This window comes from Vombatus ursinus, unplaced genomic scaffold, assembly GCF_900497805.2.
Source record: "Vombatus ursinus unplaced genomic scaffold, bare-nosed wombat genome assembly UNPS02014945.1, whole genome shotgun sequence".
Taxonomy (NCBI): Eukaryota; Metazoa; Chordata; class Mammalia; order Diprotodontia; family Vombatidae; genus Vombatus; species Vombatus ursinus.
In genome coordinates, this window is record NW_020954723.1 from 21,297,302 (window position 1) to 21,318,951 (window position 21,650).

Below are 21,650 nucleotides of genomic sequence, written 5' to 3' on the forward strand. Positions count from 1 at the left end.
CCCGGCCTCTTGCACAGTTCCTGGCTCTGCCCCAGCCCCAGTGTGCTGAAAAACATGCTCAGGCCCCTTCAATGTAACTCAAAACACAGACTCTCCTTATGCATTTTCCCTGGAAACATTCTATAGACACAGTCTGGGAAACTTTCCAAAAGTTTCCTGAACCAAAGATAATAATAATAAAAGAAAGAACTTGGGTAAAAGCTCTTGTTGATTTATGTTCAGGAGCACAGGCGTGGATTGTAGGGAAGGGGAAAAAGTGAGGGTTTTCCAGGTCAATTTAAACATTTGTCCTTTAAAAAAAAAAAAAAAGGCAGCTAAATTATATTCAGTCTCCTCAGAGCTGTTTATTGAAACCCACCCAGAGGGCAAGATACTCACCCTTCCTTCCCTTCTTCCCCCCTCCTCCCCAGCCCCAATCTGGATCTCTCTCATACCAAAAATCCTGCCCATTCCGAAGCCCATGGAACAGGGATTTTTAAAAACAAAACAACCAAAAACTCCCCCAATTTCCATCCCTCCCACCATGTTGGTAAGGAGTGATGTTTTTACTAGTCAATTCCATCCTAGAAGCATCTGGATTCTAGTAATGAAACTATTGGAGTAAGCACTTTGCAAACCTTAAAAGCACCACACAAAAATTTGTTGTTGTTGTTGTTGTTGAAGCTTTAACTTGAAAGGTGAAAGAAAGGCTAAGCTCTGTAATATTCAAGTGAAGGAACTGTGATTTCATCTGGCAGTAAACTCCTTCTCACCATGCCCAGGGTCACACAGCTTAGGGAGTGTCAGGAACAGAGTTGGAATCTTCCTTTTTCCAATCCCAATGCTCTTCCAGGGTGCCTTGACTGCAGTGGTTCCAAACCACTTTCAGTTCCCACACTCCTTGGCTTTCAGCAGTCTTCCTAATACCACCTATTCGGTATGAAAGATAATAAAACTGTAGAGTTTACCATATTCATATAGGAAATGCAATAGAATTCAATAGGATAATATGATTATTTACCAAACGCTTCCTTTGACAAGCTTTTTGGTACTCTTGGGCTACATGTACCCCAAACTGGGAACCTTTGCAATGAATCACTGTATACAGAAATACGAATGAACAATGAACAAATTCAGCAATAATTAGTGCCTGTCTTTACCTTTCTATTATAAAAGATAACCACTTTTCAATTCATAAAATACTTTTATGGGTTGATTAGAGGCAAAAATGTTGATAGAAAACAGTTCCCTTGCTCTAAACCACAAGGCCTAAGACGTTTAAAAATGCTTTCACTTACTTATAGGCACAGATCATTATAATGAAAGCAGAACATTTTTTTTAAAGGCAATTGGGGTTAAGTGACTTGCCCAGGGTCACGAAGCTAGTAAGTGACAAGTGTTTGGTCTGTGGCTGGATTTGAACTCAGGTCCTCTTGACTTCAGGGCTGGTGTTCTATCCTCTGCACCACCTAGCTGTCCCAGAACATCTTACTAAAAACAAGAAAATTATTTGTTTCCATGATATACATGTAAATAATAATAGCTCACATTTATTTAGCACCTGCTTTGTTCTAGGCACTTTGCAAAGCTCTTTATAATTGTTAACTCATTTGATCCTCACAACAATGCTGGGAGGTAGATGCTATTATTATCCCCATTTCACAGATGAAGAAATTGAGACAGACTTGCCCAGGGTCACACAGCCAGTGTCAGATGCCAGATTTTGAACTCAGGTCTTCCTGACTGCAGGATACATTGTGCCCCAAACAGAACGTAAGTTCACGTTGTTGCTACTGCCTGGTTGCAGTTCTTAGGGTCAGAATACCTGTGATCAGGAAGTGTGTCCTAACTTCAGAGGAGAATGAAGATCTAGGTCCTGAGTCATTTAGGGAATTCCAATTTTTTTCTAAGCCATCCTGTCTGTCAAGAGATGGCACTCTGCAGGAATAAAAAGAGAGTAAAAGTACTTGGTGAGAGATTAACGAATAACCTTGAAAACCTCAGAGGAGTTAACCAGGTAAAGCAGGGCTGAGCAGGGAATTTAAAAGCATCGGAAGCCCCCACAGAGCTGTCAAAACAACTCCTTCTACAGGCCTCTCCTGGTGACTAAGCCAGTCTCCAGGAGTTCTGCTGTATTCACCCTCAGGCTAAAGCCCTGATGCTTCCCTTTTTCAATCTTCTCAGACCTAGGACCCTCAGACCATGCCCATTCACTCCTCTTGGGTTACCTGGCTTAACAGTGATCAACTTAACCCAATGGGCCACATCCTTGACCATATGGCTTTATAACCCCTCTTGATTTGGTCCAGCTACATTTAGACTATAGAACCCTCAGCTGGTAATCACTGGCTGGCAGGCCCAGCAATGACAATTAGCTACGATAGGAGAATGAGAGACATGATAGGGTAAAGAAAAGAAGAGATTGCTCTGGGAGTTGGCAGGTATGGTCCTAGTTCGATTGGCTGTGGTTTGGGCTGTCTCATACCCTTTGAGGACCTCTGTCTTTTCAGCTACAAAATAAAGGGATTGCATTAAATTATAACTAAGGTCCCTTCTAGCTTTAAAAACCTAGGAACATATATACAGTGATTATGGAGGGTGTATTTTATTGGGAATAGGATTGAGAAGAAGGCAGAGAGAGTAGGTCAGGTCTTTAAAAATTTTGAGTCCAGGGTGAGAAGATGATTAAAGGGGTCCCAGACATTTGATGACATTAGCTTTCAAAATAATTTTTTCCCTACGTTTTCTCCAACCCTGTGAAGGAGGCATAATTAATAATCCTCTTTCCCATTTTATGGATGATCACAAATCATAAATCATCATGGATGACCCCCAAACTGGGGCTCAGAAGAGATAACCTCCAGGCCAAATGGTTAATGTGTCATGAGCAATATTCAAACCCAGGTCAAACTGACAACAAGTCTAGTACCCTATTCACTATGCTATCCTGACTCTTGGGCCCTTCGAGGAGCATATGCATAAAAATGTGTGGGTGTGAATATGAAAGGCCCGCCACTGGTTATGGGATTACAGAATTGGAGTTATGAAACCTTAGAATCATCTAATCCAACACCCTCATTTTATAGAGAAGGAAACTGAGTCCCAAAGAAGTTAAATTATTTTCCCTACACAATAATACCTATTTTTACAAGATTATCCTTCCATGCTAAGGTCCAGCCAACCTGACTTCTTTTTTTCGTCATCTCCCTCTCTATGGTTTTGTCCTCATCACCTCTAACTCTTAGAATACCTGGTTTCCTTTCAAGCTAGTCTCAATTAGCACCCTCTTTCATAAGGTCTTTGCTGATCCCCTTAGTTAGTATTTCCCTTTGCCTTTTCCACTACCTGATAATGACTTTGTATAAATTTATGTACGTACCTTCTTTCTCCTTGTAGTCAGGGACAACTTTACTTTTGCCTTTATATCCCCAGCCTCTTAAAATAGCTTCAGTCACATAGTAATTTCCTCAATAAATCATTATTGATTGATTGTCCAAAGTCACTCTGGGAAAGTTAAGCAGCAGGGCTGGAATTTGAACCCACGTCCAATGATTCAAATCTCATGCTTTGCTCGCTGTACCAAGAACATTCTAGCTCTTTAAATGTTCACAGGCTACAAATATCATAGCACCAAGCCCGTCTTACCTCCCCACAACCCTACCCCAAATAATAAAACATTACAAACATCACTGCTCTGGTATCTTTAGCCTGCTCATCTTCCCACCAGACCCAGAGCACCTTCATTATTTGGTGGTAAGGTAAGGATAGCTAGCTAGCTTCTAGATCTCCACTGATACCCTCAGGTTCCCTCCCAGGGCTATGATCAGACTAGTCTTGTTAGAGTGTTTTAGGTGGTTTGAGATCCCAGAAAGCCAGCACCAGAAATCCAAAGCATTCACATTACCCAAAACAATAGCCTCCAGGTAATGAGCCAGACGCATACCACCTAAAATAGACTCATTGTTGTTCTGTAGAACATCCAGGAATTTGGTGAAACTCATCATTTTTTCAGGTTACTGATTAATGCAAGTTTGGAAACTGAAACAGGAAGGAGCACAAGGCTGAAAAAGCTTTTCATCCAGCCCACAGTTACTCTCCCTCCAGATGCAAGTTGTTGGCTTTTTTTTCCTTTCCCAGAAGCACTTTAGTGGGGTTAAAATTAGCTTTAAAAAAAAAAAAAAAACATTCTGGGTCACATGCTAAGAAACAAACAAAATTTTTTTGTTGTCCACCCCACCCCCATCTCTCTGGCCTAACAACAGACCTTCCTAATCATAGATTTCTGGGAAACCTGGAAGAATAACAGGCTTTTCAGGCCTTGGGCACAAACGGGCCATGCCATGGCCTCTTCTGATGTTATCAGGCCTTTTCCAATAGTATAAAAAAAAAAAGAGAGAATGTCAAGGTTGTTTGGAATTACTATGCTTGCCACAGATTTGATGGTCACTCAATCACACTGAAATGGTTACTTGTACATCTCCAGATTTCCCTGCTTGACTCGGGAGAGGGAGGCATAGGAAAGATTTTTTTTTTGTCCAGATCGACCTAGAAAAAAACACAGCCAAGGACATTCAAAGAAGGGGAAGGTTAGGGATTGAAATGTGAAAGTTGGCTGCAGATGGGGAGGGGGGTGCGGTTAAAGGAAGCACAGGGAGGAGTTGACTGCTCATGGTTACCCCAAGCATTAAAATATAAAAATACATCCAGGCTGTCCACATACTGCTGTGCAGGGCTCTTTATCTCCGGTTTCTGGCGATATGTGCATGTCATGGTCTGCTTTGTTCTTCCAGCTGAAAATTGTCACCAGAAACCCTTGATAAAAATATAGCCTCCTACTCAGAGCATACAGTCAGGTAGTGTTTAAAGCTCTGTCTCCCTGGCGCTCAATAAAGATACTCGCCTGTCATCTTGGGAAAAGAAACAACCAATGCTAAATATACTTTCTGCTATCAAAAGCTTAGCAGCAGTGAAAAGCCTTCCCTTTTCTCCAGCTCCCCCCCCCCCCACCTCAAAGCCCTCGTTTAGCCTGGAAGGTTTCAGGTTTGAGTGAAATGGGCCTTTTGGAATTACAGAATAAAATAATTGCTATTTTCTAAGATTTGCCTGATAGCCCCCTTCCCTTTTATTTCAGCCAGCGAGAGAAATTTAAATCATTAGCCCTACTACTCCCAAAGCATCTCTCCATTTTCCCCCATTTCCCCCTTTTTCCAGGTGAGACTCATGTACCCAGTAGCAGAGTTTAAGTACTGATGGATCTAGTTCTTCAGCCTGCTGGAAGGATGGAAAGCAGATGGTATTTATTTATTTATTTGGAAGGGGTTACTGAAGAATCAGGAAATTCCAAGGAGACAAACAGAATGCATAGAGCAACCAGAAATTGCCATGACAACTGGAGGCAGAAACCCAGAGAAAGGCAGGTAAAGAAATTCCAGTTAAAAATGATAGTGAAGCCTCACAAACTTTGAGCTCTTTTTCTCCCCCTTAAAGCAAAATATATTTTGGCTCCAACATGATGCAGTGCATGATGGTTTGTGGAAGTATTGTCCTGACTGTTTATCATGTGCAAAGTGCTCCAGAAATCTGGACAAATGGGTTCTGGAGCTCTCATTATCCAGGGGAACTAGCTACTAAAAATGACAGTCCCAAATAAAAATCCCCACTGCCCTCATGTCCTCAAACAAGTCTAAAGTACTCTTTAAAGTGCATGCACATAATCTTTTTGTAGAATAGCCTTGGGTGTTGAGAGTAGACCGAGGTCTGTAGGCCAAAGCCCCAAAGTAAACAGTTTGGAGCAATATATTTAGCAGATAATATTGAAAACCACAGGAAAATATGAATGGAAAATGCATGCCTTCACTGGTATGTTAAAGAACATTTAAGTCCAGGAAACAGTAAGCTCAGTAGAGGATATATTTTGCTCCCCATTCTTGCCTCAATACAAATAAATCACCAGCCCTTTTTGGTTTCCAAAGAGTAGAAATTCTCCTTCTCTCCTCTCCATACCCCATTATAAAAGGCCACCCATAAAGCTGGAAGCATAGATGTTACCATATACCCAATGGTTAGTGTCATTATTCTGTGTCTGTATATTGAATTGGACTAGACGTGTGCAAAATGTGTTGCTTAAGATCTAGATTTTTACACACACACACACACACACACACACCCTACTCACACTGACTGATCAAGTTGAAATAGTCTAAGAGTAGCCTTATTTCACCTCTGCTTTCCCAGAGTGAGGTCCTGAATCAGCGCTATGAACTAGGAGATCATTGACATGGGAATGTCGTGTTCACCATGGCCCTGGTTCTGAAGGGATTCGAGGTATAGTTCTGTAGAGAGAGAGCTTCAGAAAGAATCCCAATTTTAGGCAAAATCACAGTCCCCAGCCCCAGAGCAAGGGAAATGTGGGAAAGGCAAAACAGCACAGCAAGATGGATGCTGAATGACGTCAGCCGCTGGCTAAAATATCTGGCATACATGCTGGGGGAGGTTGCCAGCTAAATATTGTTTAAAAAAGATAAAATACACTCAAACTGTGCAGAATGTGGGGCTGTTATGTTTACATCCGGGTTTTAATGACTCCAAGCCGGCTCTTGGGGTTTTTCTCTTTTGCTGAAATGCTGTATGAAAAACACAGCTTTGTATAAGCCTTAGAGCCAGGGTAAAGGAAGGACTAAGGGGAAGAAGGGGAGGGAGGGAGAGGAGAGAACGGAGAAGAGGCTCCCCTCACAGGCACGGAAAAAGGACGAAGGGGTGACTGACAGGCAGGGTTGGAGCTGTGCTCAAACTTCAAACCACCTTCTTTTCATCCCATTCCAGCTTTGTCTGGTTGAATCATCAGAACTATAGCTGGGAAGGGTTAAGCTTTTCCAGAACATTTATTTCACCATCTTACAGAAAGAGGGGAGGGGGGAAGATGTGTGTGTGTGTGCGCGCGCGTGCATGAGAGAGAGAAAGAGACAGAAAAACAGGGAGAGGGAGGGAGACAGAGAGAGAGAGACAGAGACAGAGACAGAGAGAGAGACACAGAGAGAGAGAGAAACCCTGCAGAGCTGAGAGGCTGTAGATCACAGGGCCATTCTGATAGCCTCCTGTCCCCATGGCAACTGTACGGCATTTATCAGTTCCTTATGAGAGCAGGCACCGCAAATCTGCATTGCACATGGCAGGCTTCCAGAATTTCAAATGAAAGAGCACTTTGAACTGCTGCCAAGTTTGGAAGGAGCAGGACTGTCAGGGCTGCTTAAAACTGGCAGTTTGTACTTGGGAGGCGTTCAGTTCCCACAATCCTTCAGTGCTGGCAAGCTGCCAAGGCCTTAGCGGAAGCTAAAAAGTAACTCCCTCCCTCCCCCTTTTCCCTCCACACTCACCCCCCTCCTCCCTCTCCTCACGCTCCTTCTCCTTCTCCCTCCCCATACCATTCACTGCAGTGCACTCAAAATTTTCCACATGTCCTGTGTCACAAGTGCAGATTGTACAGTGAAAGCAAACACCCAGCCGGCTGCCTGGGATTCTGTTTTTATTAATAATCCAGGGAGAAGGGGGGAGAAAAGGAAAAGGAAAAGCAGTTTCAGGTTAACTGGCTAGCTGAAGGCGGCACAGTGGATTCCCTGTACCTGTAAAATGCTGCTGCTGCTGGTGTCTCTGTGTGTGTGTGTGTGTGTGTGTGTGTGTGTGCGAGCGCGCCCCCGCGCACGCAGGGGGAGGCAAATGAGATGTGTGTTTGCATCCTACAGAAACGGCTGCCTAGATCTGCAGATAGCCCGGCAGCGGAGGAAAGGCGGCAAGGAGGAAAAAAACCAGCTTTGGCTCTGTCGTTTACAGTATCATTTAAGCATCATTCATTACAAATTATTACCAAGTGGTGATACTTTCCTGAGACAAGTGGACAATGTCTTAGTGGTTGCCACTTTTTCTCCCCTTGTCCCTCCCTCCCCAGTATTTTGCTAAGATGGGGAGAATCTCTGAGACCAATCCCTGGGTGAATGCTGTAGAAAAGGAAGTGGGGAGTTGGGGGTGGAGGAGAATGAAGGCTGGCTTTTAAATGGAGAGTTTTCATGAGAATTTCTGACAACCACATATTGCCCAGAACACTAGGACTTCTGCTGGCAGAATCCATGAATTGGCACAGTACTCTCCCTGTTCTTAATTTTTAAAATATATAATTAAAAATGTTTTTAATGTACAGGGAGATCAAGGGCCCAGGCTTTATTTTCCAGCACTAGTCATAAGCCTTTAGTACAAATAGAATGAAAATTGTCTGTCGCTCAGGCAGTTGGATAGAGTTCAGGAAAACTATGTCTGGCATTAATTCCAAAGTGGAGGTTTTGGTTCAAGCCAGGCCCATTAATTTCAGTAAACTGTTTTCACTAGTCTGGATCCCACTGTGCAAAGACTATTTATTACCTTTTGCTAACCTGATGTCTGCAGAGTTGTAAAGCAAATGAGGGAAAAAAAACCCAGGGTGGAGATATCTCCATCTCTGGCTCAAATGGATTTTGCACCTTTCCTTTGGGGACCATGTTTTATAGCTGCTTTCCTGTTTTGTTTTGTTTTTTCTTTGCTGTATTCCCTATTCTTTCCTCTCCCCCAGGCCCAGCATGTCTTGCAATGAATGGGGGGGAGGCAGATCCTGAGGGTGATTGGATGGGTTAGCACTGGAGCAAACACACACCCCTCCTGCCTTTCTGGAGGGTTACCTCCCAACCTCAAAGATGTTTCGTGCTCTTCTTCATGACTCCCAGTCTCTCTAGGGTACAGCTTGAAACCCTGACATGATTCACCCAAGCAATCTGGTCTAAAATATACCAAGACAGTCAATTTTGGCATTTGATCTCCCTTAGGAATTTTACTAGCTGCCTTAGAAAAGAAAGTAAATTGCTTTTTTTGTTGTTGTTATTTCCTTCCTCCACCCCCTCCTCCCTTCTGTCTTTATTCTACCTTTTCTCTCCTCGTCTCTGCCCAACTTAATGTCATTTCAAAGGGATGGGGAAAAGGGAAGTAAAGAAAATTCTCCAGATATCTATGTATTTGTTGGACAGTACAGTCTGTGTGTGTCCTTCTAGCATCTCCCTCCTGACAGCTGAGAGTGTTAATCAGAATTAAAAGCCAGTCAATACTATTAAGTCATCAGATGGGAAGCTTGGTAGAGAAAGATGGGGGAGGGGGAAGAAGAAGGGATGAGTGTTAATGAAACATTCAATTCTCTTCTCAATCTCACCAAAAGGGAAACCTGGGGAAAAGAAACTCTTTATATTATAGTCTTGTCAAATAACCAAAATTATTGGTCTTTTTAAACTTGATTTTTTTCACTCCAAATGCAGTAAAGTTTTCCATTCTCAGTGGTAGCATCTAGAAATGGGACTATGTTGCTTGGCTGCTGGTTTTGACCAAAAAAAAAAAAAATCTGTCAGATAAAAATAGATAACTGATTAAGGATAGTAAAGGGATTGGGAGGGGGAGTTCCTATGTTAGGAGAGCAGGGCCTGAGGAAAATGACGTTGCTTCCAACTAATCTAACCTTTGACAGGCTATACAAAAAACACGCAGCTCTAATTTGGCGGAGATATATTTGAGGGTGACTCCTACTTCTTTCCTTTAAGTATGTACCCAGACAGTCATTTCATAATTTCTGCATGTCATGTTCACTTCATTCAGGACTTTCGATGAACATTATTAACTTGGGAAAGGATATGGAGGTGGGTAACAACCTCAAATACACCTGTGAAGTTTCCAGCTCAGAGAGTGGATGCCCAAAACAGAATAGGGAGGCCTGACTCATTTTGAAGGTCCTGAAATCTAAGGTTCTTTCTCTATAAAGTCTATGAAATGAGTCGGGATCCACAGGGAGTTGGCTCAGCAGAAAGAGGACCCAGGCAGCCTTGAAAGTGTAAGAATGGGATGGAGGTAGAAGTTCTGTAAGGCATAAGAGGAAAAACCAGAGCTCTGTAGAAACCAGAGCTCTGTAGAAAGGAATGGGGAAAAAAATAAAAGAATGGGAACTGTTCTGTGGTGGTAGATGTAGGCTACTGGTAACAGAACTTGTTAGGCAAGGAAGTTGGATTTTGCTTTATTGAAGGTTATTGTGTGGGCATCGAGGCAGAAAACTAGTAATATGAAAAAGGGGGAGGGGGAGAAAACTGGTAATAAAAAAATGTGCAGAGTGACAGATTGGAAAATGTCACTGAGGAGACTGCAATGCCACAGAATAAAAGGATAACTAATTGATTACCATATACAAAAGGAATAAAAAATAAAATAAAATAAAGTAGAGAAACCAGCCTAATAGCCAAAAAGGAAAATCCTCTTCCCAAATCCAATCAGCACCCTCCCTCACATCTCTATTTACCCACACCGTTCGACCCCAAGGACTTCTTTACTGCCCTGGGCCCAAGAAATTCTGAAGTGCTCTCTGCTGAATTTAATTAAATCGAGAATGATAAATATAATACACATAATTACATTCTTTTTCTTTGCTACTCACTGTTTTGACACTTCCTGTCAGTTCTGTTTTTAAAGAAGAGGTCGATGACTATTCATCTTTAAATTGACCAAAGCAAAAAGCAGCAACCCCAAGCAAACTCATCAATCCCTAAATTCACTTCCAGTAGGTTTGTGGAAAAGAAAAAGCCTCACCCAATCTGGGGACACACAAAATAGGAGAGCAAAAGACAGGTCTCAGGTCTTGTAATGTTGCCGTTTTCTCTCTCTAAAGCCCCGAGGTTAAGGGACAAGGCTTTCTTATTTGGCCTCAATACAGCAAGCCCACAAAAGATGTTAGACTAGCCTCCAGATACTTAACTCCCTGGTTTCCCCTCCACAAACCCGTAGCTGTCAGTCTTCCTCGGAGGGAAATGCCCTTTCTGCAGGTGCCTAACCCTAAGAAAGTGTTTTTGAAAAATACTATTCCCTGGTTAGTGCCTACGGAATACTTCTGCGCAACAATTTTACCTAGCTGTTTGTGGAACTGAAAAGGTAATTAACACCTTGCGTTTTATAACGCTTTAAACTTTGCAAAGTGCTTCCGCCGACATTTATTATATCTTTTGATCTTCGAGGTGGCTAGAACAGGTAACATTATCTCCATTTAACTTACGGGGAAACTGAGGGTCAGAAAGGTCACTATGGGATTTCTCCAAGCATAATCAAGAAACAAACACAAAATAGATCACAGAACTAGACTGCTGCTCTTTTTGCTAGGGGATTTAGTAGGGAAGAGAAGTAAATCTAGAGACAGATTACTCAATCCCAAATCTCCAGATCAAGCCGGGCCATCTAAAGATCACCAAATAAAGATCCTCAGCCCAAGATATAGATCTGGAAAGAACTTCAGAAGGTAACCTCATGGCTAAAGGGGTGGCGCGATCTGAGGGTCTGGCGATCAAGCCCACGAACATAGTAGGGACTGCAAAAGGTGCTGGACAGGTTCAAGATCTCCAACTGTTGGGCAAATATTCCAGTTGTACAAAAGCTGCTTAAGCCTTGAATGGAAAGTCTCTGTTTCTCTCTAGTCTTAAATTTAAGGTGGGGAATCTGCAGGAAGAATGTGTGGTGGGATTAGATGACTAGCTGGGCTGGAATGGAAACAGGAAGCCAATTTTCCTTCCCATTCTCATTAATCATTATTTCTCACAATTTCTAGCTCAACCCGAGATTTATTTCCTTTTATCATTCAAAACCAGCGGGTAAGTTCAAGTTAAAGAAAGCGTTGGGCAGAGGTTGCCGGAGACTTACGGCAGGAGACTGGTGCTCCTCCCCAAAATAAGCGTCCTCCCCCGCCCCCCCGAAATTCCACCATTAGGATTCATTCCTTTGCTAAGTATCTTTCTCACCCCGGGGTCCCCTTTTAAAATGCAAAAAACGAGGTGGAGGAGTGTAACACAAAAAGTCCCTAACACTTCAGTGTGAACAAATTCTTCAGAACACTCCGCCCGAGGGAAGAATATGCAGGATGGCGCTGGGTTGGAAAGGGATGCTCTTTACAAACGTTAACGCGCTATATAAATGTGAAATTATTGCTTCACTGTTTTGCCTAGAGCCAGCCATCCGAGTGTGGTTAACGACTCAAAAATAGTAGGTGATTAGACCCCCTCTTTGGATCTAATTTGCATGGTGTTAATTTAAAATAATGGAGATCCTAAATCTTTGCTCCATCTCCCCCTCCCCCCGACCCCATCCCGTTAAGTCCCTGACGTCACCTTATGGTAGCCTTGGTCTGGTCAAAAAAACTGGTGCCTTTTTTGCTGCCCCTGGGGCTTTCGTGAGGGGAGACCGCACAAGTTATCTTGGGACAGATTCCCTGTTTCCGAGTCACCCTATCAGTTGGGGCTATTTGAATATTTAATGCACCTACCTGGATTGCAGCACTAGTTAGCTGCTGCTTCGAGATTTTTAAGTAAAAAGGGGATGGAGAGCACGCAGGGAGATGAGCGCCTGGGCTTCCCAGTTTGAGGTCACTCTCTTCGCCCCAGATTGAAAGACTCGGAGAAGGGTCTCTGACACAGTAACCCTGGAAATCCCCCGCCACAGTGAAGCTTATTTAGCTCCAAGGCTGTTGGGGAGTTCTTGCATCTTCGCCGCCTCTCCTCCCCAAGTTCCCGGTAGTCATTCGGGGTTCAGACCCAGAAGGCACGTGGATCGACTGCTACTCAGCCTATACCCCTCCACCGCTCTCCTCTTCAAAAGTCGACCCCAGTGTTGTTTTTTCCCCCTCCCCATCTCACTATTCCCCTCCACCCTCGCCCCTCTGCTAGTGTATTTGTTTTAACTCAACCAAGCGTCTGAATAGTATCATTGTCTAGTGCTTCCCTTTTCTCCCTGCTCCTCCCTCATCGCCCCCCCCCGACCCCATCCCGTTAGGCTCATTCCAGGATTTCTTTATTTCCAGATCTAAGTAAACACACCAGCTTTTGCTGAGGACAACTCTGGTTTCCCCTGATGCCCTGGCAAAGTGGCAAGGGGAGGAAGCTGGGAAGGGAGGACCGAGAGGCAGGAACCAGACACGACACCCCTTTCTTTCCCCCTCCCTCACTTGGCCCCCTCCCCCGGAAGAATGTAGTCAGAGATTTGATCTTCTCTTGCAGCTGCACGGCCAGCGCCACCATCAAGATTTCATTTTCTCCTTCCAGCCGACTTTACCCCCCGAGAGCCCCCGCTCCGCTAGCACGCAGCCTGGCTTGGCAGATTTCGGAGGCACAGGCTCCTCTCTTCCTGATTTTCAGATCGCAGGTCCTGCTGCGAGCCCGTGTTAGTGCTGGGATTTCACGCTCGAGTGGCTCTTGCGTAACCCCAGCCCTGGCCGAAGTAAAAAAAAAAAATCCAAGATTAATCATTACGGAAAAGCAAACACACTTCCGCCCCACAACACGTCCTGTTAGCAAAAGTAAATCATGGTTCGGTCTCGTCCCAGTTGCTGATTTCACACGTGTGCTAATCCCCAACCCCTTCCTCCCCTCCCCCAACCTATATGTCCATGGATGTACAGGCTCCTGCATTCACTTGCCGGGCCACTAGGAGCTGACACAGCCCGTGAGGGATCGGCGAGGCCTGATCCTATCTAAGGTGCTTATTATTTACATCCACTATAAAGGCGGCCCTTGTGAGTCTAGTCGGCCTCGTTTACAGAGGGGTGAGTGTTTCCAAAAAAGGCCTTTCTCGGAAGAGCTCTCAGCGGAGTGAATAGCCCAGGGGTGACGGGAGGTTCAGGAAGAGAGAGAGAGAGAGGGAGAGCCTTTTTTTTTTTTAACGTATTTTTATTAGTGCCAGCCGGATAAAGCAGTGGCGCCGCGTGGAGAAGTCGGCAGGAGAACAGGAGAGTGGAGGGCAAGAAGAGATGACAAGATCCAGTGTGTGCCCAAAGTCGGGAAAGAGGATGAGGAGCTACCTGGACGCGTGGGCAACTGGGCTGAGAAGGGGCTTTTTCAGAGTGTTTACATCTCTATACCAAACATTAGCCCGTTCCCTCCTCTGAAAATCAACCAATCAGCCACCCGAACTCTGGGGAAACCTTTTGCCCCGATTCTGGGCCCAAAACACAGTGGTTTAGTCGAGTGAGCTCTCCCAAGTGTCCCATGGAAGCCCCGCCCGCAGAGAGCTCAGTCATTGCGCCCTCAGCTTTCTCCCTAGCCGAAACAACCCACTCGTTAAGTAAGGAGGATGGAAAAGGGAGTCGAGGCTGTTGGTTCAGAAGTGTTTGAAATAATGCTTCTGATGGGGTCCACCTCACCTAGGGTGAGGGCTGCCGTAGGATTTATGCCCTAAGACGTAAGGGGCACTTCACTTGGTATCCCCGGTGACTAAGCTACCTAATTTTGTTAATAAGATGCACTACTGCTGTTTAAAGTCTGGGACCCACTCCCTCTTACCCTTCTTTCCACCCGCTTCTGCGGCAAGATTCTCGGAGTATTCCCTTTTGTCCAAAAACCCGACACTGAAATACGCTGTTGATGTACCTACTCCTGTTCCTGTACGAATTATATGTCCCTATCCCCCTGGTTCTAGCACACCACACCACCTCCACCCCCCAAGCTGAGGACGCCTCAGACAGTCAATTAAGATGCAGGAATGATAAATGGTGGTAATTCCTAAGGGGGGGGGAAGCTTCATCTGGAGAAATAACACTTTTTTAAATTAAAAGATTATGAGAACACAATGGAAGTATGATTTATTTCCACCTCCTACTGATGTGCATACGATATGTCTATGTCTGCATATGAGTACATATATGATACATATATGTCCCCAAAGTTATTATATAGACACAGACATGTATTCACATAGCAAACATCACTGTGAGATAAAATGAGCTCCTCACATAAATCTTGGCAAAGAGAAGGTAAATTGTCATTTTCTAACGTTTTGGTTAAATATAAGGATGGGCTGAATACCTACTAAGATACAGAAGTGGGTTAAACAAGTAACTAATGTCCTCCAGGTTCATGGGAATGTCACACAATCCTCCCCCTTCACACACCCTCATATATTTTGACTCACCCTGGGGTAACCGGTTACATTGCAAAGACTGAAGTATGTGTGAGTGATGCAATACTCTGTTTGCAGCCCTTTGTAGAAAAATAATTGCCATGATCCAGGCAGGCCTGGCAGTGAAAGTTTATTTTTGTTGGGGAGTGGACAGCAATTTCATTGTTTTGCAAAAACAGAAACCGAGTGCAGAGGGAATAAAAGGCAGGGGTCCCCAGAGCCATCTTTACCCTTACTGCTCCTTCCCTTATAAAATTTTTCCCCTAGGAGCTGAAGCTCCAAGGTGGTGCAATAAGGCTGAGGTTCTGAGAAGGTAGTCCTGAGAGTGGCATAAGGGGGGAGGGCAGGATGAGACTGCCATATGTTCTAAAGAATCCCTACCAAAAGAGTATTTTCTTGTTTTCAATAGTGCATTTTCAAGAGAAGTTCCTCCTTCCTGTCCATGATTTGACTGGAACCTCTTAAACACATTAACATAGGCTGATTTGAGCAAAGTGTTTGTTGTGCTATAAGGTAAGTGTCTTGAGCAAAGGACATTCTCAGCAAGGAGGCAGAATGGCCATGTTTTGCCTTTCTCACGGCACTATCAAATGAGCTTGAGTTCTAAAAATACAATGTATTATTGTTATTAAAAGGAGGGAATCCTGTTTTCCTTTCCATTAGCAAACACATAAATTACTCACCTGTTTGGCCTCTCCAGCACCCTTCAACTATACAAAAAGCCCAGGTGACACAGCTCCCTGGTTTCACGACTCAGCATCTGCTGGGCCACTCTGTGCCAGAAAAGAAAAATGAGATAGCTCAGTCTGTCTCCACCACCATCATTCATTGAAACTCCAGTTCCTATGGTCCCTTGATCAAGAATGGAAACCATCAAACAGGAAACACAGAATGACACTGCTAAATAGCTAATTTTGTTGGTGCTGTGCATTTTGGCATTAACAGTGTACAACTATATAAAATACCCGCACGGAAAATGGCTTGATCCCTGTTAGAAAACTCTAAATGTGATGGGCAATGTCTCTTATGAAATTTACAGCTAAAATTCTGAAATGAGACGTTTGAACTCACGAGGCGGGGGGGAATGATGCATGTTTCCTGAATGCATTTTCACATTGGAAAGCCGGGCATCGGCTGGGGAAGGGAGGGGAGAGAAAGATCATCTTCTGTTTAATTTCCAAACATAGCCCTGGGTATTTCTTCACTTGATTTCCAGCATTAACTTGCATTGCTTCAGCTGTTATACACACAAGAGTCCGGGGAGGGCGGGGAAAAGGGGGAGGAGGGGAAAAGGCTGAGAGGAATCTGGGCTGCATGCCGGGCATGCGCGTTCTCTATGCAACAAGTGGGCTCTACAGACAGAGGAAGTGTAAAGGGGAGGAGGGGGACTGGTGCAGAGCATGGCGGTGACGTCACCGCTCCGCCCGGGCGGCATCCCGCGCGGCTGAGCCGGGGACAGCGCGAGCTGCAGCCCGAGCGGGAGCGCGAGACGCGCCTCTGGAACGTAGAGTAACAATCACAATCCCCACATTCCAATTCCGAACGGGATGTGACAAGAGGCAGAACCGACGGAGAGCCATGCACCCTACGTGAGCTACGGCAGCCGCGGCAGCCGGGGACGGGGCCAGGGGCTGTTGAACCCCAGGCTGCTCCTTTCATCTGGTGTGCGTCCGGGAAGCAGCGGCGGCGGCTCAGCGTGTGCAAAAGCTTACAGCCACCAGGCGGAACATCCAGTGCTGCAGGAGGGCCAGGACGGCTGCCAGCGGCTCCCCCTAAACCCTTTCTCCTGTTGCCCTCTCTCTTCCCTTCCTCTTACTCTTTCCGTTCCTCTTGTTCCTCTTCCCTCCGGAGAAGCAGCGGCAGCCAGCGAGAACGGACACAAGCCGAGGGTAGAGTACGGTAGCCCTTAACGCCTCTCTGCCCCTTGCCCAGGGACGAGGACAGAAACCGTAGGAAGGAAAGGCAGCAGTGACAGTAACAGCGGGGCACTACGTTCTTACCCTACCCCACCCCCTACCTCGTTCCCAGCACCCCTGTCCCAGGGGCAACACCACCAGGAAGAAGTCGACAGATTTCCCCTCCTCGACCACAAAGCTGCAATAGGAGGCGGGGGCAAGGAGGCAGCTATTCTGCCACCCAGGTGGTGGAGCAACCGCCGAGAGGCGCAGCGGCAGCGAGTGGCAGGAGGCAGAATCTTCTCCCCTTTCCTTCTCTACTCCTCCCCCGCCCGCCAGCCCTCCCCGGAGGAGAAAGAGCAACAGCAGCCTGGGCGAGTAGGGACCAATCTGCCCTTCCCCCCTCCCCTCCCCCTCCCTCCCTCCCCCGGGCCGGCATCATGTCCTCGGCGCAGGTGGCTTCCTCTCGGAGACAGTCCTGTTACCTGTGCGACCTGCCCCGCATGCCCTGGGCCATGATTTGGGACTTCACAGAGCCAGTGTGTCGAGGCTGTGTCAACTATGAGGGTGCAGACCGCATCGAGTTTGTGATCGAGACAGCCCGGCAGCTGAAGCGAGCCCACGGCTGCTTCCAAGACGGCAGATCCCCCGGGCCGCCGCCGCCGGTCGGGGTCAAAACCGTGGCCCTTTCCGCTAAGGAGGCGGCGCAGCAACAGCAGCAGCAGCAGCAACAGCAGCAGCAGCAGCAGCAACAGCAGCAGCAGCTTAACCACGTTGACGGCTCTACAAAAGCCGCCGTCTTGGCCGCGCCGTCTGGCCTAGAGCGCTACGGTCTGAGTGCGGCCGCCGCGGCGGCGGCTGCGGCGGCAGCTGCGGTCGATCAGCGAAGCCGCTTCGAGTACCCTCCGCCCCCGGGAAACCTAGGGGGCAGCGGGGGTAGCGGCCACGCCGCCAGGCTCCCTAACGGGCTGGGCGGCCCCAATGGCTTTCCCAAACCGTCCCCTGAGGACGGGCCCCCGGAGCTGAACCGCCAAAGCCCCAACTCCTCGTCCTCCCGCCGAGGGGCACACGGGGGGCTGGTGACAGGGCTACCCCCTGGGAGTGGGAGTGGTGGAGGCGGCGGGGGTCCCCTGAACGTGCCCCCCAACCTGCTTCCTCAGACGCTGCTCAATGGGCCGGGAGCAGCTGTGCTGCCCCCTCCCCACGGGCTAGGCAGCCGCCCTCCTCCGCAGGGCTCCGGGGTGGGCGGAGGCGGGGGTCCCTCCTGCCTTGGGGGGACCACCGTGGCCGCTGGCTCTTCGTCCTCTTCCTCATCTTCGTCGTCTTCGACTTCTTCTTCATCTTCAGAGGCCTGCGGTGGGGGCAAGCGGCCTGGCTCGGTGTCCAGTACCGACCAGGAACGGGAGTTAAAAGAGAAGCAGCGGAACGCGGAGGCCCTGGCAGAACTGAGCGAGAGCCTCCGCAACCGGGCGGAAGACTGGGCCAGCAAGCCCAAGATGGTACGAGAGACCCTGCTGACTTTGGCCGGCTGCACCCCATACGAGGTCCGCTTCAAGAAGGACCACTCGCTGCTGGGCCGCGTCTTTGCTTTCGACGCGGTCTCCAAACCGGGTCTGGACTACGAACTCAAGCTCTTTATTGAATATCCCACAGGCTCGGGCAACGTGTTCTCCAGCGCATCCGGAGTGGCCAAGCAGATGTATCAAGACTGCATGAAGGACTTCGGCCGCGGCCTGTCTTCAGGTTTCAAGTACCTGGAGTACGAAAAGAAACATGGCTCGGGAGACTGGCGGCTACTGGGGGACCTGCTGCCCGAATCTGTGCGCTTCTTCAAGGAGGGAGTCCCCGGGGCAGACATGCTCCCTCAACCTTACCTGGACGCCAGCTGTCCCATGCTGCCCACAGCCCTGGTCACCCATCCTCGAGGCACAGGTGGGACCGGGGGAGTCGTTGGGGTGCTCCCTCCTGCCAGCGCCTCCAACCGTGGGGGAACGGCTGGATTGCGTAAGAGGAAAGCGTCCCCGGAGCCGCCGGACTCGGCCGAGGGGGCGCTGAAGCTGAGCGAGGAGCAGCAGCGCCAGCAGTGGATGGCCAGCCAAAGCGAGGCCCTGAAGCTCACCATGTCGGCTGGGGGGTTCGGGGCAGTGCATGGAGCTGGGGGCCCGCCTCCGCCCCCACCCCCTCCCTTGGGGCCCCTCTCCAACCGGACCACCCCACCCGAATCAGCCCCCCAGAATGGCCAGTCCCCCATGGCGGCCCTCATGTCTGTGGCCGACACGCTGGGTAATGCTCACTCGCCCAAGGACGGCAGCTCAGTGCATTCCACTACGGCCACTCGAAGGAACAGCAGCAGCCCTGTGTCACCGGCCTCGGTGCCAGCCCAACGCCGCTTGGCATCTCGAAATGGGGATATAAACTTACAAGTGGCACCCCCACCACCCAGTACCCACCCGGGCATGGACCAAGTTCACCCCCAAAACATTCCTGATTCCCCCATGGCCAACAGCGGCCCCCTGTGCTGTACCATTTGTCACGAACGTTTGGAGGACACACACTTTGTGCAATGCCCTTCCGTGCCCAGCCACAAGTTCTGTTTCCCCTGTTCTAGGGAGAGCATCAAGGCCCAGGGGGCTACCGGCGAGGTATACTGCCCCAGTGGCGAGAAATGCCCCTTGGTCGGTTCTAACGTACCGTGGGCTTTCATGCAGGGGGAAATCGCGACTATCTTAGCTGGGGACGTTAAAGTGAAAAAAGAGAGAGACCCTTAAAACCCAGCAAAATCCCCTTTTGGCCTCAACCTTACCCCCAGTCTCCTCCAAGCCAGATCCCCCCCACTCCCTCCTAGTCTACAACCCTTCCTCCCCTTACCACGAAGATGTAGAATTGTGAATATAACAAAACTGCAAAAAGTTAGTCTTATGTATAGACATTATTTTCGTCGTATGTTTCTATATTTTGAAACAAAGGTATGTAACTCTTCTTCATTTGAAGGATAGAGCTGGTTTTTGTTAAACAGAATATAATATTGTTTGGTTACTTACACAATACCTGTTTTTTCTCATTTATTTGGTGGCAGTGTGTTTGCCTAGGTACAACATTTACTAGCCCTTAGCAATTACCTGCTGCTGCTGTGTATTTTTGTAAATGTTATGCACTTCTCTAAAAGGAAAAAAAAGAAAAAAAAAGAAAAACACCTTTTACTTCTTGCCAAGGCCAGTGTTGATGCCTAAAAAAAAAAATTGCTACAAAAATGGTGATCAGCTTCTGTTTTACCAAGCCCTGAGTGTTTAGTCTTCACTTAATTTTGTTTTGTTTTGTTTTGTTTGCAAAACAGTGAGGGAGGGGGAGTCTGGGGGTGGGGCTGGGGAGGGGGGGAGGGTGTTTTTTGTTGCAAGTTTGTAAGGGAAAAAAACTGTTTCAGTTTGTTTCTATTGATCTGAACGTTTTTAATCTTCATGTGTTTTTGTTTTTGCTTTATTGATGCACGGATGCTTTTGAGCAGTAGAGCAAAATGCTGTACATGGAAAACATGCTCTGTTTGTCCTTTATACATTTCTGTAGTTAACAGAACACTGTAATGTGCCTTGGAGCTTAGTAACTTGTAATAAATTCAATTGATATTAATACTTCCTGAGTAGCAAGTTTATTTTTCTCAGTGCTAAGGCGACTGCTCCAAAACATGGGCCGCCCCCTCCCTTCGTTATTTAAAAGCCTCCAAAGTATGCAACAAAAACATGTCTGCCTTTGAGAAGTCCTTAATTGTGGCATCTACGAAAAGCTGCGCTCGTGTTATCTAAACTTATCTACATCTTGGCACCATGCCTATTTACATTTCACCTTTTAATGCAGCGGTAGCAATTGCTGACTAAGCATTTTCTGTTTACTGATTTCTCCACTTTGTTTTCTCCTGAAGCTCTCCAGTTGCAACTGGCGTTGTTACTAGAGCTGTAGGGATTTCTCAATCTGTGGTTATGATGGTTATCATCATCATCATCATCATTATTATTAGTATTCTACAAGATCTGTCTAGGACTGGGGAGCTCTAACAAATCTGGGGACAACCAGGGTGGGTCTAACTTTGGATATATCGGTAGGTATGATTGGAACAAATTTATACTCTGCTTTTAACAACAAAAGGATTTCAGAGCTGAAAATTGACAAGGAGTAGTGGGGAGGAGGGTGGCGGAGAGGGAGGAATGCAGACTACTGAGAAGCATGTAATTGTGCTAAGCCCAAGAGGGGGCTTATGGCAGCTTCCAGCTGATAGTTTGTTCCTTGGGAAGGAGCAGTTTTCACCTAATTTATTAAACTTTTGTTCCCTTGCTTTGATAAGCATTTCTAAAGGTGGAAAACTTAACTGACCAGGAAGTGGGAGTTTGGGGGGGTTGGAGAGCACTTAAGGTGGAGAAAGGTCAATAAATTCCATTCGTCCTGTCAGTGAACAAATGTGATTATTCATCTAATTAACTTTTTAGTGACAGTTTCTTGGTGTTGGCTGGGGGTGGGGGAGGGGGACCTTTTAGGAGGACTGAGATCCGTAGACAGAGTCTACCCTGGGGCTCGTCTACCTTCATGCTCCAGGGTAAAGAAAGCAAATCTAGTTTGAAACTTTCTATTTTTCCTGGGAAGAAGGGTAGAAAACCACAGCTAGGGAAACAAAATAAAGCCCTGAGATACTATCTGAAATGGATCACTCAGCACTCCTTTCCTCATTCCCCATTCCTGGGGATGGGGGTTGGGGAGTAGGGAAGACCAAAGTATCCCCAACTTTGCCAATTGGAATAAGTGGAGCCT

At 46.9% G+C, this 21,650-nt stretch overlaps 1 protein-coding gene and 2 long non-coding RNA genes across 3 annotated transcripts; 1 reads left to right on the forward strand and 2 right to left on the reverse strand.

Annotated features, from left to right (window-relative positions):
• Nucleotides 1-416: 416 nt before the first annotated feature.
• LOC114030136 lies at nucleotides 417-12,660 on the reverse strand. Its single transcript, XR_003567556.1, has 4 exons — nucleotides 12,335-12,660; nucleotides 1,805-1,917; nucleotides 1,001-1,077; nucleotides 417-909 (listed from the first exon to the last, which is right to left on the reverse strand). It is a non-coding gene; the product is annotated as an uncharacterized LOC114030136 (long non-coding RNA).
• Nucleotides 12,661-12,841: 181 nt separating this feature from the next.
• On the reverse strand, nucleotides 12,842-16,311 carry LOC114030106. Its single transcript, XR_003567551.1, has 3 exons — nucleotides 16,033-16,311; nucleotides 15,645-15,734; nucleotides 12,842-13,275 (listed from the first exon to the last, which is right to left on the reverse strand). It is a non-coding gene; the product is annotated as an uncharacterized LOC114030106 (long non-coding RNA).
• A 104-nt stretch (nucleotides 16,312-16,415) lies between these two features.
• IRF2BPL (interferon regulatory factor 2 binding protein like) lies at nucleotides 16,416-20,482 on the forward strand. Its single transcript, XM_027844800.1, has one exon. It carries the CDS (start codon nucleotides 17,297-17,299, stop codon nucleotides 19,622-19,624), a length of 2,328 nt encoding a protein of 775 aa, XP_027700601.1. The 5' UTR covers nucleotides 16,416-17,296; the 3' UTR covers nucleotides 19,625-20,482.
• The last annotated feature ends 1,168 nt before the right edge of the window (nucleotides 20,483-21,650 follow it).